This window comes from Halichoeres trimaculatus, unplaced genomic scaffold (assembly GCF_033239565.1).
Source record: "Halichoeres trimaculatus isolate MK-OKI-2021-1 unplaced genomic scaffold, fHalTri1.1 fHalTri1_scaffold_16, whole genome shotgun sequence".
In the NCBI taxonomy this organism is placed as follows: domain Eukaryota; kingdom Metazoa; phylum Chordata; class Actinopteri; order Labriformes; family Labridae; genus Halichoeres; species Halichoeres trimaculatus.
The window spans coordinates 684,485-703,782 of record NW_027437194.1 but is presented as its reverse complement, the minus strand read 5'-3'; the positions used below and the strand labels follow the sequence as shown (position 1 = coordinate 703,782).

Here is a 19,298-nt window from a genome sequence, read left to right as displayed (position 1 = left end):
TCTGAGCTGTGTTTGACTGATGCTGCTGCAGGAAGCTCGTAGCTTTAACCGTTTAATTCCCCTGTGACTAATCTCAAACTGATGTGGAGCTGCTGAGCCATGATCTAAAGTAGTTTATGCGTCAGGTTGTCTGTGATTTCAGAGACGAGCTGCGTCTTCTTCCCTGATCCAGTTTGATAAACTCCTGAAGAAACCTGTTTTCCTCAGTAACTGGTGAAAACCTGGTTTCTCGTGTCAGCACTACCTCCTGATGATGGGCTCAGCACCTGGCTCTGAGATAAGACGGGTCAGGTTTCTCACATATTGAAGAGATTTAAGGAAAGAACGGTTTAGAGATTGATCCACTGACACTCCTGTCCCTGACTCTAACCCCACGCTAACTCCTCATCAGATCTGTAAAACCGTGAAACAAACCTCCCACCGTCGCTGGTCGTCCACTTATTTCACTCACAGATTGTCAAACAGAAAGACGCAGTCTTCATGACGTCGCTCGTCTGTTTCTGATTCACAGTTTTGAAGCAAACCGTCAGAAAGGGGGCGGGCTTTGAGCCTCCACACATTGCCTGTCAATCAACCGAGCTGTGACTCTGATTGGTTAACCTGTGGTCTTCACGCCGAGCAGTTTGTGCCGTTACAGAAACTCATGATTCAGACTGAAGTCGTTGAAACGTTTGTTCCTTCTGTGAAAATCGTCTTTGTTTCTGCTGATTTTAGCGCTTCGCCACCGCCTCGTGTTTTCAGACCCGCTCGATTTCACCCTACCAGTCTCACACACACACACACACTTCACAAAGAGAAACGCTGACATGGAGGAGGCCTTAACGTTTCGCTTCCAAAGACGCACAAAATGTTTACTGCTGTGGCTCAGAAGAAGAAGACGACGACGTCTCAGAGGTCTTAAAGATTTCAGGTGCTGCTGTACAGAGTTTTTATCTGCGTGTGAAGTTTTGTCCGTGGAGAAGTTTGAGCTCAGGCAGGAAGCAGGCGATCCCGCGTTTTTCCTTTTTATGCAAAATGCTGAGAAACAAGTCGTGAGCAGAAACAGGAAACGACACGTTAGCTTGTTTCAGGCGTCGGCGAACAGAGCGAGCTGATGTGTCGTTTCCCTCCGGCTGACTCAGACGCTCTCAGACATCTGATCCACGAATGTGCTCATCTCTCCACAGAATGAGCGTTTTATTTTACCCCGCGCAGCGAAAGGCGAGGAGGCCGTCTGAAACGTCTCCGTTCGATTAATTCACCGCGTAACGAGAAGTTTCCTGAGAGAATAGATCAAAACGCTTCCTCTGGAGGAGCCTCAGGGCGTCTGGGAGAAAAAGCTTTATCAAGAAATGTGAATGAATATTTTTCTAAGAGTTGGGACGTGGTGGAGTTTCAGTAAATCCTCCTGACTTCCTGTTTCAAGGTTTGGCAGAGATGTGATGTTTTGTTTCATGTCACTGTAACGATTTCTGGGTGAAGCTACGAGAGGAACTGCTGTAAACGTGACGTTTCTGACACCAACGCTGTGAAAACTCATCTAACACTGCTGGTTCTCCCCGTCTAACCTCAGCACACACCCAGCGCTGCTTCAGAGCCCACGTAGAAAAACCGTCTCTGGTATTAACACTCCTCACAGTGTGTAGCTCCTCATCACAGAAACCCAACAGAGACCCACACCCAGGTCGGAGAGTCGTCCACGGCTCTGGAGGAAACGTCTTAATGTCTCGTTTTACTGTGTTCTCATTTTGTTCAACAGCCGTGGAAAAAATGATCGGACCACCTTTGTTTCCTTCAACTTCAGGTTCATTCGTTTGGACAAATTTGACGATATCAAAAACAGCTGATAGGAGTTTAATATAAGGGCTGGCTCGCCACTTCCCCTGGTTCCCTCGCCGTGTGGTAAGGAGCAGTGTCTCGTTGGAAAATCCAGACTTTAGAGTCAGGAAAGAGTTTTCCAGCTAAAGGAAGAAGACTGGTTTCAGGAGTAGACCTGTACGTGACCTGGTTCACCAACCCCAGACCATCGATCCACCCCCAGGTCTTACTGCAGGGTCAGACAGTCTGGTCTGTAGACCTCTCTAGGCCTCCTCCTAACCAGGAATCACCTGACCCAGTCACCAACAGTCCAATCCTTGAGCAGAGAGTACCTGGGTCTTCCTCTGCCTCTGGTTGATGAAGGTCTTCTTTTGTGTCAGTCGATCGAGAACTGTCCAAACAAAGGTGGTCTAATGATTCTCTCCATGGCTGTTTGTGTCGACCTCTCACCTCCGCCTGTTTCTCCTCAGTTCATGTTCTCAAAGTTTAATTAAGTTGTTTTTTTTAATAAGACTGATCTATTTGTTCTGTTTCTGGTTGATTTGCCACTTTAATGAACTGTAACAGTTACATTTCTCCATTTTTTTTTTGGACTGCTGTCGTTTATTTGATGCATATTTGTCTGTCCGTTGGGATTAAGTGATGGTACGACTGTTGAGATTGGGATTGATCTGGTGACAGGGTATCCATCTATTTAAAAGGACGGGATGATTTTACATTATGCAAAAAGGCTTGAATTAATTAGCACTTGTACGGAAATTAAAATGCTTATTACGTAATTTAGTTGGATGTTGTCTCTGTTATTTTGTTGGATTCTGTTTGGGGAGATTGTGGCGTCCCCCAGGGGTTGCTTCTTGGAAACCTTCCTATTTTTATTTCCTAAAAGTTATTTCTTGAGAGTGTACATCATAGACAGAGCTGAAGACAGGAAAGAAAAGAGGGGAGACGTGACAAGAGCCTGACCAATGGTAAAGCGTGTAAATTAACCATGATCTGGATCTGGAAATCAGTTTCTGATCCCTCAGGAGAGAAACTTTGATCATCACTTGTTATGCAGACGATAGTCAGACATTTGTGGATGTCTCGTCTTATTAAGCCACTGTTCACAGCTCTCAGATACGCTGAATATCCTTCAGTTAATGTTCCTGAGAGGACTCTTTGAGTGACCTTAAAATAGTTTCACTTCATCAAATTTTCCCGATCATAATCAACGGTTTCTGATAAGATGATCAGCACCAATATTGGTTATCACCTCCACCAAGAAGGTTCGGTTTTGGGGAGAGTTTGTCTGTGAACATAACTCAAAAACCAACGAACGGATCTTGATGAAATTTTCAGGAAATGTTCAAACTGGGATAAGGAAGAAGTGATTAAATTTTGGAGGTGATCCGGATCACCGTCTGGATCCAGGACTTTTTTTTAGAAGATTCTTTATCATTGTGAGATAGGCCCGTTTTCACCATATGTGTATATAACTCCATGATAAATGGTTGGATTGCTTTGCAAAACAAAACAAAACAAGGTCACCTTCATTTCTGACAGATGTTAAAGTATGATCCAGATCCTGGAAATATTCTGGATACTAAGATCCAGAATATAAAATATGTCCTGGGTCATCATAATTTTTAACACTGTCAGGAAACAAACTATCGTACAAACCTGAAGCTAACACCAAACTGTAGCAGACAGTCTGCTGAGAGGGAGTATAACATTAAAGTCGGACTAAAGTGTTGGTGACAATCATAATGCGCTTGTTTCTAGTTTCTGAAAGCTCTTCCTCAGTTTACCTGGGACTGAAAGTACCTTTGATGACATCACAGCATTTTGACTCTCAGGCCAAGAAACAAGACTTACCTCTCCTCTGTCGCCACTTCAAAATAATATCCAGTTTGGGGTTCATCAACATTGCTTGTACCGGGTTGGACCCCCTTTTGCCTTCAGACCTGCCTTAATCCTTGGTGTCAAAGATTCAACAAGGTCCTGGAAACCTTCCTCAGAGAGTTTGGTCCATATTGACATGATAGCATCACACAGTTGCTGCAGATTTGTGGTCTGAACATCCATGATGAGAATCTCCCGTTCCACCACATCCCAAAGCTGCTCTATTGGATTGAGATCTGGGGACTGTGGAGGACATTTGAGTACAGGGAACTCATTGTCATGTTGAAGAAAGCAGTCTGAGATGATTCCAGCTTTATGACATGGAGCGTTATCCTGCTGGAAGTAGCCATCAGAAGATGGGTACACTGTGCTCATAAAGGGATGGACATGGTCAGTAACAATACTCAGGTAGGCTGTGGACTTTTTTTTTTCTTTCTTTATTTATTTTTTCCTTTTTCTTTCTTCTCTTTTTTTCTTTTTTCCTCTGTTTCTTTTTTCTTTCTTTTTTTCCTTTTTTCTCTTTTTTTTCTTTTTTCCTTTTTCTTTCTTTTCCCTTTTTTTCTTTTTTTCCTGTTTTTTCTTTTACTTTTTTCTCTTTTTTTCCTTTTTCTTTCTTTTTTCTCTTTTTTTCTGTCTTTTTTGTTCTTTTTCTTTTTTCTTTCCCTTTTTTCTTTTTTTCCTTTTTTTTTATCCCCCCCTTCTTTTCCTTGTCTTTTTTCTTTTTTTCTTTTGTTCCCTCTAGTTTCTCTTTTTTCCTGTGGACTTTAAACCATGCTCAGTTGGTACTAAGGGGCCCAAAGTGAGCCAAGAAAATATCCCCCACACCATTACACCAGCAGCAGCAGCCTGAACCGTTGATACAAGGCAGGATGGATCCATGCTTTCATGTTGTTGAGGCCAAATTCTGAGCCTACCATCTGAATGTGGAGCAGAAATCCAGACTCATCAGACCAGGCAACGTTTCTCCAATCTTCTATTGTCCAGTTTTGGTGTTGCTGTGTGAATTGTAGCCTCAGTTTCCTGTTCTTAGCTGACAAGAGGGTCACCCGGTGTGGTCTTCTGCTGCTGTAGCCCATCTGCCTCAAGGTTGGACGTGTTGTGTGTTCAGAGATGCTCTTCTGCAGACCTCGGTTGTAACCAGTGGTTATTTGAGTTACTGTTGCCTTTCTATCAGCTCCAACCAGTCTGTCCATTCTCCTCTGACCTCTGGCATCAACAAGGCATTTTGTCCCACAGAACTGCTGCTCACTGGATATTTCCTCTTTTTGGGACCATTCTGTGTAAACCTTAGAGATGGTTGATGGTTAAAATCCCAGTAGATCGTGATAAGAAAGACTCGGCCAAACTTCCTGAGGTCAACCACTTTGAAAAATAATTTATTGGTTTGTATGAACACGGGAAAAATGAAGTAGAAAAACCAAACATGAGTAGAAAAGGCAAATGTACAAGAGAATCTTTACACTGCATTGAGGATGTTTTTCTGTTTCTGTCCCAGGAAAAAACTTCACTCTGAGTCAGGAAACAGGAAATACTTTTACACTGTACACAGGAGGAGGAGGAGGAGGAGGAGGAGGGGGGGAGCGTCGTCCACCTCTGGGTGAACGTGACACCCGAGTACCATGAGACACACCTGCCCGCCCGCCTGCTCCGCCCTCGCCTCTGAAGGACACCAGGAAGGATCAGTAATACACATTTCCGTAGGAAATTGTCTCGTACGCCGTCAGCGTTCAGCGTGAACCTCGGTGTTTGTGATGACGGGAGGGTTGATGGGTTTTTGTCTTCCTCACACACTCGATCTGAACAGAAGGCCTCAGGATGGAAAGTCTTTGGTTCGTCGTGTTTCTGTTTTCAAGTCAAGCCCAGCCCACGGCGACGGCGGCGGTGACCGCGCTGTGGAGCTGCGGGCTTGTTTTCATAAATCTGGAGGAGGGGGTGTGGCTTATTCTGAGTGAACACAGAGCAGTTTCTCATGAATAATAATAATAAAAGAGTCTAACTGAACACCACACGCCCACACAGACGAGGAACCTCTGAAATCAGATTTGGTCTGTGACGGAGGAAACAGCCGAGGGGAAACGAAGAGAAGAAGATAAAAAAATAAAGCTGAGTAACATCTCAATACATTGCACATCATAATACTGATTAACTGCTTAGTGCTCAGAGAGGCGATAACATGAGCTGGGTTAACTACAGGGAGGAGATCAGTCAAAACAAACCCAGCATCAGCTGATAAATAACCTTTACACACGTTTGAAGAAAACCGCGAAATCAGCGACCACCGGGTCAAATGATATGTTTATCCGTCCGGACGCAAAAAAGACTCTTTGTCGTGTTTGAAGGGTGTTGTTGTCTCCTCTAAATCAGCTGGAACAAACCGTCAGATGGCTTAAACATCCCTGACTCCCTCTGTCGGTTTAACCACGCCTCACACGGTTCCTCGGACTCTGCGTCTCTGCTGATGATTCTTCCGTTTCTGGCTAAAAAATGTGTCGACATGTGGATCCCACAGATCTCTGCCCTCACACGGTCTGGAGGATCTGGGACCCTAAAGATCTTTCTAACAGGAGATCTGACTCATATCTGGATCTGGAGGATGAGACGGTTTGCTCTTTCGTTTTTCTCTCTGATGTGTTTCTCGTTGACCCGTCTCCTGTCGTCTTTTCGTTTTCATCGACTCATTTTTCTCGTGTGTATGACCAGCGCAGCTCTCGGTCAGTTTGAGGAGAGACTTTTTTCACGTTTTGTTTCATTTTGCTCTAAATGTTTGTGTTTATAAAACAGGATATTAAAAATAAAAAGGCTTAAACCGCACGGTGCGGAGACGGGGATGTGTGTGAAAAAGCTGATTTGGTTTTCAAAGTCCTGCCCGAGCTCTCCCTCTCAGCGACACTCACGGTTTCCAGGGCGTCACTAACGAAATGCGTGACAGGGAAGTGATCAGTGGTAAGAAACTCGTCTGGATCCTCCTCAGACACGGTTTCATCATCACTTCTCCAGAATTACACAGAATTCATACCACGAGTGTTTTCTCTTTCTGGTTTCACAGGGACGATAGAAAAATAAGCTTTACACGCCGACATTTCTGAAAAAGGTATCACAAAATATCTTAAAATCATGAGGTATGAAAGTATGAAACACCTCCACACGGCGCGCTGACACGCCTCAGAGCCACGCCTCAGAGCCCCGCCTCCCACGGTTCATGATTCCAGAGCTGTGTTCAGCATGACACACACACACACATGTTCACACACTCACACACACACTCAGGTGTTTGATCTCTGGACTGATTCTTGAACTTTTTTTTGCATTTCATCAAAGGAAACGTTGGAGCTTGGTCTAAAAAAGAACAAAAACAGAAAAGTCTCCAGTTCCTGTTGGAGGATAAAGAAATGTCGACATAATACGTGGATCCTGTGAACAGGAAAGAAAAAAAGAGTCCAGGTGTTTTTCTGAGCTGCTCTGCAGCTTTCAAACACCACGACCCACATCAGGAACGCACAAACGCACACACCGAGCCTCGCCTCGCAGCACGTTTTGGTGAAAAGAGGCTGAACGAGTCTCTGGTCGAGCTGCTGACGCGTCTCTCAGTCAGTCTGGGTCAGTCTGTTTGGATCAGCTTCAGCCGGCTCCTCTGAGGAGGGGGTAATACTGACTGAAGGAGGAAGCTGCAGGAGAGGTACTTTCTGTGCTCACACACACACATTCGCTCACACACACACACACACACACTCTCTCACACATAAAGTGTTTTCCTCCTGGAGGCTTCAGGACAGCGTGCAGTCGTACGCTCCCTCCTCGTCGCCCTGCTCCTCTGACGGCTCAGGGGCACAGTCCTCAGAGGGGGGGCGGGGAGGCTCCAGGGCGGGCAGGGCGAGTCCCAGCGGCGCCGTCACTCCTCTGCTGTCCTCGGCGCGCGGTGCGGCGGCCCCTCCCGGCCCCTCAGAGCCGCCCAGCTTGGAGCTCTGGCTGCTGGGCTGGAAGGCCTCGGGCTGGACCGGCTCGCCTGCTGCAGAGTCCAGGAGCTGCTGGAGGTGGGGCTGGATCAGGTTCAGGAAGGGTTTGTAGCCCAGGCTGGAAAACCAACAAAGATGGAGGGAGGAAATAAACAACCAGAGACAGAAATGAGACAGGATGTAAAACAGAAACCTTCAAAATAAAAGTCTGGAAATAAAACATGTATTTTATCTTATTTTGTCTCTTTTTTTCTACTTTTACTTTTATAATTCACTTTATTTCTTTGAGTCATAGTCAACATATTTTACTGGTATCATTTAAAGGTGTATTACACCAAACTGCTGATGCTTATTTTTGCTCCTTTCTCTCTGAATATTAATAGTTTTTTATTTTTAATTTTTATTCTATTTTTATTGAGATTTTCAAGATGCACAATAATTAGAATGATTGTGTTTGTGAATTTTAATAAAGATAGTTTTTAATTTACCACAAAAAAAGGAAAATAAGTTCAGAGGCTGAAATGTAGATAAAAGTTTTAAATATGAAATAATTTAAATTAAAAATGTTTGATGGTAGAAATAAAATGAAAATTAAAAACTAAACAGAAACTAAGAAGCAGCCTGAGTGACGAGCTCAAACCGTGGACTCCTCATTCATTCGTTCATAAAGTGACAGACGTGTGTGAGCAGAGGTCAAAGGTCGTGGACCCACCAGTCCGTGGAGGCCCACTCGTCCACAGCCAGTAGCCCGTTCCTGACGCTCTGCACGGTTTCCCGGGGAACCTCGGGGCTGTCCAGGAAACCAATCACCTGCCTGATGACGTTAGCGTCCCTCAGGATCAGACCAATCACGATGCACCACTCCAAGCAGCCGGCCTCCATGAAGACGTGGAGGAGGTACCTGAGGGAGACGCAGCGTTAGCGGTGAAGGAGAACAAACGGGTGGAGGCGGAGCCATGGCGTGAGCTGTCTCCTCACCTGAGCTGCACCTGCGACTTGTGCGGGCCCTTGTTGGCCAGCTCCATGGAGATGTGCTCCAGCTCGGCCTGGCTCAGGCTCAGCGTGGACGCGTTCTCGTCCACCATCGTCCAGTCGCCGTCCACCACGGAGCTGGTCTCTGTGAGGTCCGTGGCTGAGCCCACGCTGTACTCCTCCACTGCGGGGTCAGGAGAAACACACGTGTTTCTGGAGGTTTTTTTATTTTTAACTTTGAGCGGGAAACGGAGGAAGCGTCTGCGTACCTTTGTTGGTGAGCAGGGACAGGAAGGCGTTGTGCGTTTGTGGCGAGTGCTGGTTGGAGTGAGCCGACGACGCCGTGTCCATGTCTTTGGGTCTCTGTCCCAGCCCGTCCAGCCAGGCGTGGTTGGTCTGAGCTGCCTGAGGGGGCGCCGTGTCCATGTCGCTGTTCAGGAGGCTGTCAGCGGACTGCGACTTCAGGAGCCGCGTGCTCAGGACTGAAAGTCACCAGAAAAAACACGTGTTGAAATATTTAGACTGACAAACCAGAGCGTGACGACAGGTGACCTGCTCTCACCTGAGCGACAGCGCCCGTTCTTCAGCGGCGAGCTCAGGCTTCCCACGGGGATGACAGGAAAAGGCCAGAGGAAGTCTTTGTGAAGCCGCTTCAACGCCAGGACGAAGTCGTCCACCCGGGCCACGCGGTTCCTCTCCCGACACAGCCAGCCAATCAGCTCGAAGCCCAGCTGCGCCGAGAAACAGCCCAGGTCCCTCAGCCGCACCTGCTCCAGGAGGTGGCGGGCGTGACGCCACAGCATCATGTCGATGTACATGTTCTCTGCACACTCCACGTCACGGCTGGGAGGAGACCAGGGACAGGAAACAGGAAACAGAGTTTAAAGTGACAGCTACACCTCCAACAACGTGTTTCAGAGTGTGTGTGTGTGTGTGTGTGTGTGTGTGTGTGTGTGTGTGTGTGTGTGTGTGAGTGTGTGTGTGTGTGTGTGTGTGTGTGTGTGCACTCACCCTTTGACTGACGGCCCTGACGGCATGCTGAAGGTCTTCTGCAGGTTGAATTTCCCCGGAGTGATGGCGTCTGCAGACTGAGACAGGCTGATGCTGCGGTTCCTGAAAAACTCGAAGCCTCCCGTGGAGCTGGGTTCCTAAAAACATCAGACGGGTTCTGTTAATCTGGGTTTGAGGCTCGCGGTTCAGAGAGGAACGTATGAAGAGAGAAATCAGCTCAGTCTTGATTAAAACTTCCAGAGGTTGTGAGTTCGGCCTCTGGTTTTTACCTTTTTTATTTTCTAAGATCCAAAGACAGAAACCAAGAGGAGGAAACTCTTCACGTGTCTCTACAAAACTTACAAACGATATCACATCTGCTTCGGACGATAACGAGCTCACTGGTGCTATATTTTCTTTTTCAAGTGAGTAAATATGTATTTGGTTGCTGGATCTGAATATCTCCCAGCGTAAATATAAAGAAATAAGTAAAAGCCACACGTCATGTGATGTTGATGTACTGTTTTGTAATATGTTACTGACTCCAGTAGGCCATCTAGTGTCTGGAAGTGGTTATAGCAATAATTTAAGTTATTTGGAACCTTTCTGTTGTTATGAAACCAACCATGAGCCTAACTTTTCTTTCATAAGCGAGTAACTGTGATATGTTTCTGTGATGAAAATTGAAATTCTGCTCTGAAGCCAAATTATACCGATGTATGCTAACCACTAGCGTATCAATGCAATTTCCTGTATACTTAAGCATCAAGCTAGCGCTATTTTGTTTATTTTGAACATATTGAATATGAATCTCCTGTGAGAGAGTGATGTAGATTTCTTTATGTGTTCAGTTCGTCAGTAAAACTTCAAGCTAGAAATCATTAAACAGGGTTTTTTGGGGAAATGTTAGCTAACTGCTAAGCTAAGACATGTCACATAAGGTCCTGCAGCTCTGGCACAGTGTAAAGAATTGATAAGGGAATCGTTAAGCACAAAGGCTAACGATGTCAAAACATTTCTTATTGATTCTCATCCCTGCTGACAACGCTCTCCTCTGGTTTAACTCTCATCTCCATCACAGACATTAGTGTTAGCTGACTGAAAAGGTGTTCCACAGGGCTCATTTCTGGGACCATTACTGTTTCGTATTTACATTAATGATTTGAATGAATTTGTTGTAATTCAAGGACAGACATCTCTAAAATTCAGACAACTCTACACACTTACTTTACTTAAGTACAAAGATGTTTCTATTCTAACAAACTGCTGCTAAACAAGAGAAAGTCCTGAAATATGTAGTTTGGCTCTAGATTCAGGATCTCAGATCCAGACCAGTGGTTTACTCCTGATCCTGATGGTCCCCCAATGGAAGAGGTAAACACATATGAATAATCAGGTTTTGGCTAGAGGCACAGCTTTCTTTAAGTTTTCACGTTTAATCTGTCTGAAAGAAAACTGTGTTTCAGGTCAACTTTGTCAACTGTTTGACTCCTCAAACCAGGAAACCAATTTTTGTTATTTTTTGTTTTGTTCTCTTGTTTATTTCTGTATTGTTGTTTTCTTAAAAGATCTTCTGTTATTTTGTGACGTCTACACCGTTCGACAGGGATCTCCAACTCCTACCATGGAAGACTGAGAGGCTGCAGGTTTTCTGTCCAACCAAAAACTCCACCAGCCGGTTTCACTGATTAGTCCCTGCTCTCTGCTTGGAGGTGAGGTAATCAGTGAAATCAGCTGGTGGAGTTTTTGGTTGGAAAGAAGATCTGCATAATAAACTTTAAACACCTGAGTGGTTGGTGTTGGGGGCGGAGTCTCCATCTCCCCGGAGCCGATGGCTTTCAGGAACCGGATCATGTGCCTGCAGAGGTCCCACTTCCCCTGCTCCAGCGCCGTGTTGAAGAGTAGCGTGGCGTGCTGCCTGCTCACGGCGGGGACCTCCATGTTCTTTAAAAAAGAAGAAAGGAGTCAGAAACTCCTCCAGCTGTGAATCCTCAGGACAAACCGCTGAGCGAGCGCCGTACCTGCAGGATGATGAGATAAGAAGCTGCTGTGTCCAGGTCCTGAGCCATGAGGCACTCCTCGAACAGGTCTTTGGGGTTCCCCACGGCGGCGAACAGGTAGTTCCACAGAGCGTACTCCGTCTTCCTGGCACAGTGGACGATGGTCTGCAGGAAGAGCGGGAACTCCGTGATGAACTTGGCCACGGTGGGCAGCAGGGGGTCCGGGATGGGCTCCCTGGACGTGGCCTCCTCCTCCAGCACCACGTGGACCATGAGCTCCATGACGTGGGGGAAGTACGGGAGGGAGGCGCACGACTGGGCCAGCATCAGGGCCTGTGGGACGGAGAGACGGTGAGACGGAGAGACGGTGAGGTTTCTGACAGAACCAGAACCAGAACCAGCACTAAGCCGCCTCCCACTCACCTGCTCCCCCAGGTTCCTGACCAGCAGCTGCCTCATGATGTGATGGAGGTAGATATGGGACGTCCTCTCCACCGTGCAGAAAGGGAACAGCGCCTCCAGTGGCTCGGAGGACCCCTGCAGCCCGTCGTAGAGCACGGTCTCGTTGGTGGCCCCCAGCACCAGGGCGTCCTCGAAGAGCACGGCCAGCGGGTAGATGTTGATGTGGAAGGGCAGCATGATGCGTCTGGACAGGAAGGTGTGCGGCTTACGGTGGTCACGGGGGAACAGAGGGAGCCAGACCTTCATGCCCGCCTCGCCGCAGGACAGCCACAGCGCCTCCAGGAGGTGGCGCTTCTTCCTGTTGGAGCGGCAGGTGGTCCAGACGTTCTCCACGCACTGAGCCAGGACGACTGGAGGACAGAACGGGAGCTGGAGGGGAGGAGAGACAGGTTTCAGGTCAAAGTATTTATTTTATCTCCTCGATCTTTAAAGCTCCAGAAAATCAGCTTCAAGAGTAAAAACTTGTTCACAGTAAATCTCTAAAACAGGGCGACCAAAGGCATGAGGAAGTTAGATTTAATACTTTTTAAGACCTTTTTAATACCACCTTAAAGAAAATTTAAGACCAAACTTGTGATGGAAACGTTACGGAAGCGTATTGCATTCACTTGAAGAAAAAAAGAGTAATTTATTCTTCGGTTTGTTTTTTGTGGTGATTCATTTTGTTTTTCTGATTAATATTTTTTAATTGGTTTGTTTTTTGTTATAATTATTATATTGGTTTGTTTTTTTATAATTATTTTATTGGTTTGTTTTTCTTACAATTTTTTTTGTTTTTATGAGTAATTTTTTTGTGGCAATTAAATTTGTTTTTCTGATTAATATTTTTTTATTGGTTCTCACAGGATTTTGATGTAGCTCGATACTTCAGGAAAAAAAATTACTCCGAAAAACAGGAAAAAAGTAATCTAAATACAGTAAAAAAAATACTCATAAAAACAGAAATAATTATAACAAAAAACAAACCAACATAATAATTATAACAAAAAACAAACCAATATAATAATTATAACAAAAAACAAACCAATATAATAATTATAACAAAAAACAAACCAATATAATAATTATAACAAAAAACAAACCAATATAAAAATATTAATCAGAAAAACAGAAATTATTATAACAAAAAACAAACTAATAAAAAATAAATAAATCAGAAAATCTAAATTAATTACCACAAAAAACAAACCAAAGAATAAATGACTCTGAAAAACCTGAGTTTTTTTTTTTTTTTATCAAGTTAATGCAATACGCTTCCGTAGAAACGTGGCCCAAATATTCTTTTACAATTAAAGGCACTGATGTCTGTTAAAATGTACAATAAGGAAAAATTAAAATAATCATTTGTTCAACAACCTTCACATGTTTTTATTAATGTGGACAGAGAAGAGGTATTTAAACCGAGCCAGGAGGTGAAGTTTGAGAATTACCTCACCTGAAGTGAACAAATGCAAATAAAGACAGAAGGGGATATAGCACAGTGTTTGTTTTTGTATCTCTACTGTAAAACAAAGACATGAAAAAGATAAAAAAAAAAGAACACATGTCCAAATATGTTAGAGCTATAACGATTACACCACCCACCATTTTAATTAAGGAACAATTCGCTAACTCACGCAAAATGGGACTATTTTCTGGTTTATTTTATTTGTTATAGTTATTTTCTGCAGCAGACTCATTGCGTCTCGTGATCTTAACGTCGGGGCGATATTAAGGCCCTCCTCACACGAAGACGGCCCTGTATTGTTTTCGCGAGCACATTTAAGACCTGTCTGATCTGAATTTAAGACAATTTCATACTTTTTAAGGCCTTAAATTTGAAAAAATGTATTTAAGACTTTTTAAGGACCTGTAAAAACAGCTACAACAGATTACGGAGGAGGATTTAAAGCAGCAAAAATGTCTTCATCTCTCAACATGTTACACATCTGACTGAGCTGTTAGAGATCCAGACTGTAACAACAGGAGGATGTTTTTGGACTCACCAGCTTCTTGTTGTTGGCGGGCGCCTCCTTCTCTCGTACCTGAGGCCCTGAGCGGTCCCTCTGCAGCATGATCAGCTGACCGGCCAGGTTCAACATGATGCTCTCTGCCATGCAGGCCTGAGACACAGACACAGAGCGTGAAAACACATGTGCTCACATGAAGAAAGGACGGGTTACACAGATTATGGTTTAATACGTCTGTGCTGCTTCGTCACCTGCTGCGGAGCTTTCAACGTGATGCCCGTTTCTGTCCTCACAGAGGTGAGCGTGACGGAGACGACCAGGGCGGGGTGAGGGATGTAGCGGGACATGGAAACCTCCTGGAGCAGCTCGACGCTGGCTGTGGGGTGTGGACTGAAACATGGAGAAACAAAACGAGCAAAGTAAATCATCCAGACTGAGAAAGAAAGGATCAGTTACAGAAGTTTGTGAAGAAGAAGAAGCAGCAAACGCTCAGGGCTCAGGGAGGTTTCCTGACCTCAGTCTGAGGTCCCACAGAGAGTCAAACAGTTCATGAAACACTTCTTAACCCAGCCAGAAACAAAGCTCAGATCCATCATGTGACGGACTTTAACCAGGCTCCTGCTTAAAGCAGCTTTCCCAGGGAAAGAGTCCCAGAAACAGTTTGAGCTCAAACCAACATGACTGCTGCAGGATCCCCCTGCACCCACAGCGAGTGTGTGAAAAGGAAACACATGAGAGTACGGAGGGATTACAGCAGACACAGTAATTTCAGAGTTACACCACCTACGTAGGGGTGGCGATAAGGCCCAAAATTTATATCAGGGTATTTTTCCTTCATATTGGGATAACAGTATCATATCACGGTTTTCTGACATGTAAAAAAGTGAATCTTTTTAAAACATGACTCTGACTCTGTTCTGTGTTATAAGCATACACATCCTTCCTAGCAGGTGGAAAATGTCTGATACTGTGATAGAAAAAGGCCTTTGCCCACCATGTGCTTTAAGAAAAGAAGCTTTTCCCATTTCAAGCTTTAAGTGACTGAACTGGTGAGAAAACTGGGTCTGAGGAATGAAGAATACTTACAGAAAAATGACTTTTTTCATGTTATTTAAAAACGGGGAGATATTAACTAATAACATTTTGGAAGCCAATAAATTTGTAAAAAAAAATCAACATGACTAGTTTTTCGTTCCATGAGTTTTCATAAATATATGTTCTGTGTGTTTTCTGAAGCCTGTATAGTTGTCTAATGAAGCACCAAAGATTTTATTTTCTCTGAACTCTGCTGCTGTAAATCAGACGGCTGAAACAGAACATTTCACTGACGTGTTTTTTTCCACCACTGTCTTGTTTTTCGGACAACAAACAGACAAACACAGAGATACAGTCAGATCAGTGATTCTGACTGAAGAACAGAGGACGACAGTTCAGACTCAAAGCCTGAACCACAACCAAAAAACAAAAACTTTTCCAAGGTAGGATTCCTGAATCATGTAATACTTGCATTTTTACAACTTGTGAAACTTAAAAAAAAATCTCAATTTTTTGCAAATTCAACAATTTTATTTTTTTAAAAATGTTTTTGCAATTTTTTTTTTTTTTTTTTTTGTGAAATTGGGGAATTGTTTTTCCTTTATTGCAAATTTTTCTGAAATTTTCCATCTTTATGGAACTTTTTTTTTTTTTTAATTCCAAGATTTCAGCACTTTTACAACTTGTGAAAAAAAAAAATCAAAAATGTTTGCAAATTCACGATTTCATTTTTTTTAAGTATTGGCAAATTTTCAAATTAAAATTTTTTTATGAAATTTTGAGATGTTTTTTTCCTTTTTTCCAAATTTTTTGAAATTTTCCATTTTTATGAAACTTTTGCATTTCTTTTATATTTGAATATATTAGATTTTTTGGGGAAATTTTTTGACATTTCTTATTTGATGATTCCTGAATCATTTAATGCTTGCATTTTTACAACTTGTGAAAAGTAAAAAAAACAAAACATTTTTTTAGCAAATTCAACAATTTTAATTTTTTTAAAATGTTTTTGCAATTTTTTTTTTTTGTTGAAATTGGGGATTGTTTTTCCTTTTTCATAATTTTTTCATAAATTTCCCATCTTTATGGAACTTTTGCATTTTTTTTTAATTCCAAGATTTCAGCACTTATACAACTTGTGAAAAAAATTCAAAAATGTTTGCAAATTCAACAATTTCATTTTTTTTCAAGTTTTTGCAAATTTTCAAATTAATAATTTTTTTCTGAAATTTTGAGAATTTCTTTTCCTTTTTTTGCAATTTTTTTTTGAAAATTTCCATCTTAATGAAACTTTTGCACTTTTTTAAATTGGAATATATTTGATATTTTTGGGAATTTTTTTTACATTTCTTATTTTATGTTTTCTGAATCATTTAATGCTTGCATTTTTACAACTTGTGAAACTTAAAAAAAAAAATCAATTTTTTTTTGCAAATTAAACAATTTCAATTTTTTTCAGAGTTCAAAGTAATAATTTTTTGTGAGATTTTGAGAATTTTTTTTTCCTTTTTTGCATTTTTTTGTTTTTGAAATTTTCCATTTTTATGCAACTTTTGCATTTTTTTAAATTTGAATATATTTGATTTTTTGGAGAAATTTCTTATTTTATGTTTCCTGAATCATTTAATGCTGTTTTAGGATATTTATCATCATCACCCACGAGGAGTGGCAGAAAACTGTCTTCTCATCTCGGGATAAATAAATCTCCTCATAGATTAACCACTACCTGGACTGAGTTATGTGTAACATGCTTTACCGCGGTAATAACGGTATAGCAAATTAATTTCGTGGCTTATGATATGATACCGGTGACAGATTATGGTCAGCTGTTTGCTCCTCCGACGTGACGCTGTGGTTACCTGTCGCTCCTCCTCTCCACGCTGTACAGGCAGATGGAGCAGTCGGCCCTGAACAGGATGACCATGTCTCTGAAGACGTTGAGCAGCAGCGTGTCAGAGTGCAGCTTGGTGACGGAGGCGAAGGCGTTGTCCAGGTTGGTTGAGCGGTGGTAGAGCCTCAGCTGGCGTGGTCAGAGGACAGGAAGACATTTGGAGGTTAGTGAACAGTCGGAGGAATTCTGGGAAACCGTCAGAGTGAGAGGTCTCACCTGCTCCTGCTGGTCTGTGAAGTTATAACACGCCACCACCACGAAGTCGTTCCACCACGCCAGGCCGCCGGTTACCGTCATGTTCTGCTCCTATCGAGGACACATAAACCAGACGTGATTAAAAATTAAATCTTAGTGAATTTATTTAACAAAAGTTTGATTTCCTCGTACCTGAGTGATGTTTCCAAACAGCTTCCACTTCCTGGTGAATAAGGAGAAGTGAGCAAAGCCCCGTCGTCCTGCTACAGCCATGCACTGGCCCGCTGTGTCTATGGCTGCAAACTGCACACAGAAACAAAATCAGGTTATTACTTCTCAGCTCCATCAGCATAATGATCTCTTAGACCAGAGGGAAAAATCTGTTTTAAAACTCTCTTCTTACCCGTATCGGCCAGTTGCTCTCTAGGTATGTGCTGTGAATCTGGGGACGACAAAAACACCATAAATAAAGAAAATGATCATTTACAAACACACAGAGAGGAAACATGAAGGCATCAGGTGGAAAATCTGTAGCATAACAGGCACATGTAGAAGTAGATAGAGTAGATATAGATGCTGTTATCTCATATTTGTGCTCTTTGTAAAAAATACTGAGAATTTTAAATGTTAAAAGCTAAAAGGCAAATGGCTGACTTCATAAGTATGGAAAGGTTCCAAACAGCTTAAACCATTGCTATAACCACTTTGAGACACTAGATGGCCTACTTGAATTATTTATATATGACAACTCAGTACATCAACGTCAAATTGTGTGAAATTTTGACCTGTTTCTGTTTAATTATGTCCAGAAATATCCAGACTCAGGGACCAGTTACATTTTATTCACTTACAGTATAAACTCAATTAAATGTTGTTGACACAGAAAACCTGTAAAGATACTTTTTGTACCAAGAAAATTCACAACAGGAATTGATAAAGAATCAGATCGATAAGCAGAATCGGTAAAGGCATTGGTACTGACAATATCTTATCAATTTCCATCCTGAATAATTAGGTCTGCATTTTGTGTATAATCTTTGTTTTGAAGTGTTTTCTAGTACAGACTAACCCATGACCTCTTGTTCTGGGGTTGTTTTGTGTATGAGTGCGTCTGTATGATGTTCACAAGTTTGTTAAAGTTTGTGAGACTGTTTCTGATGGAGGTGGTTAGCATGTCGTAGCAGCGCGGGGAACAGGGAAGGACAATGGGTTGGATGATGTTGTGGTACAGTAACAACAGAAGGTGGGAGAAAAAATCAAAAATCAATATATTGGGATTTTTTGTATGACAATATCAAAACAGTGAATCCTTGTCAAAAAATCTTTTTTTTTAATTAAAATTCTTAATTTCAGTCTTTGTTTACAAACTGGATAGGATAAAAGTTTCCACTTTTCTCCAGCAGAGGGCGAAATGTTTCTTTCTGAGTCATATGATAAGCATTTTATGGGAAAAATAACTCTTGATTTAGTCTCTAAACATCATCATCATCATTAAACTTTGTCACATGATCTGGAGTTAAATAGGCAAACTAAAAATCACAAAAATTGTAAAACAAAAGAAGGTATGGGGCAACTAAGAGCGCAGATGATAGACCGTGTTTGTCAGCAGTGTTTATGGATGTTCTGTGTGTGATGCCTCTAAGTTAAGTTTATTGTCCAGGGTGAGTCTTAAGGCATTCAAAAGAGAGCACCATCTGCTGGAGGAGACGATGAACAGGTGTTTTGTTTTTGCTGTGTTAAGCTGAAGGAAAAAGTCCCTTTAATGATCTGTATCAGTCACAGCTGAATCCACTGGAGCCAAACACTAAAAACTGTGACGCTGTCACGTTCACACTCACTGATCCAGCTTCATCTTCAATCAAATACTGGTGTTTTCTTGGATTTCAGTTTGAAGAAACATGACTTTTCATCATAAATGTGTGTTTCTGAACTTACAATATGACTGATGATTATTCTACTTAAAGCACCTGGTCTGTGGCAAGTCTGGCGCCCCCTGTGGACAATGCAGTACTTCATATTTCTAGCTAATCTTTTCTCTTGTGCATGTTTCTATTTTTTTTTGTACTCATTTCGCTATTTTTCTTTCTTACTGAGGACCATTGTCAGGCCCTGTTAGCATCAATCTGCCTGACAGCTACCCAGGGTGGCCTGTTTGTTACCATGCCGACGCCAG

The 19,298-nt window shown here is 42.7% G+C and overlaps 1 protein-coding gene across 1 annotated transcript in view; it reads right to left on the bottom strand.

Moving 5' to 3' along the window:
• Positions 1-4,762: 4,762 nt before the first annotated feature.
• The window catches only part of ric1 (RIC1 homolog, RAB6A GEF complex partner 1), a 46,789-nt gene continuing 32,253 nt past the window's right edge, over positions 4,763-19,298 (bottom strand). Inside the window, exons 13-27 of the mRNA XM_074690329.1 lie at positions 17,529-17,567; positions 17,318-17,428; positions 17,147-17,236; positions 16,899-17,059; positions 14,256-14,394; positions 14,041-14,157; positions 12,017-12,424; positions 11,615-11,926; positions 11,379-11,537; positions 9,615-9,751; positions 9,166-9,446; positions 8,873-9,085; positions 8,610-8,787; positions 8,344-8,532; positions 4,763-7,749 (exon numbers count right to left, since the gene is read on the bottom strand). Coding sequence (XP_074546430.1) covers positions 7,443-7,749; positions 8,344-8,532; positions 8,610-8,787; positions 8,873-9,085; positions 9,166-9,446; positions 9,615-9,751; positions 11,379-11,537; positions 11,615-11,926; positions 12,017-12,424; positions 14,041-14,157; positions 14,256-14,394; positions 16,899-17,059; positions 17,147-17,236; positions 17,318-17,428; positions 17,529-17,567 — 2,841 coding nt within the window. The 3' untranslated portion in view covers positions 4,763-7,442. The remainder of the gene's footprint in view (positions 7,750-8,343; positions 8,533-8,609; positions 8,788-8,872; positions 9,086-9,165; positions 9,447-9,614; positions 9,752-11,378; positions 11,538-11,614; positions 11,927-12,016; positions 12,425-14,040; positions 14,158-14,255; positions 14,395-16,898; positions 17,060-17,146; positions 17,237-17,317; positions 17,429-17,528; positions 17,568-19,298) is intronic.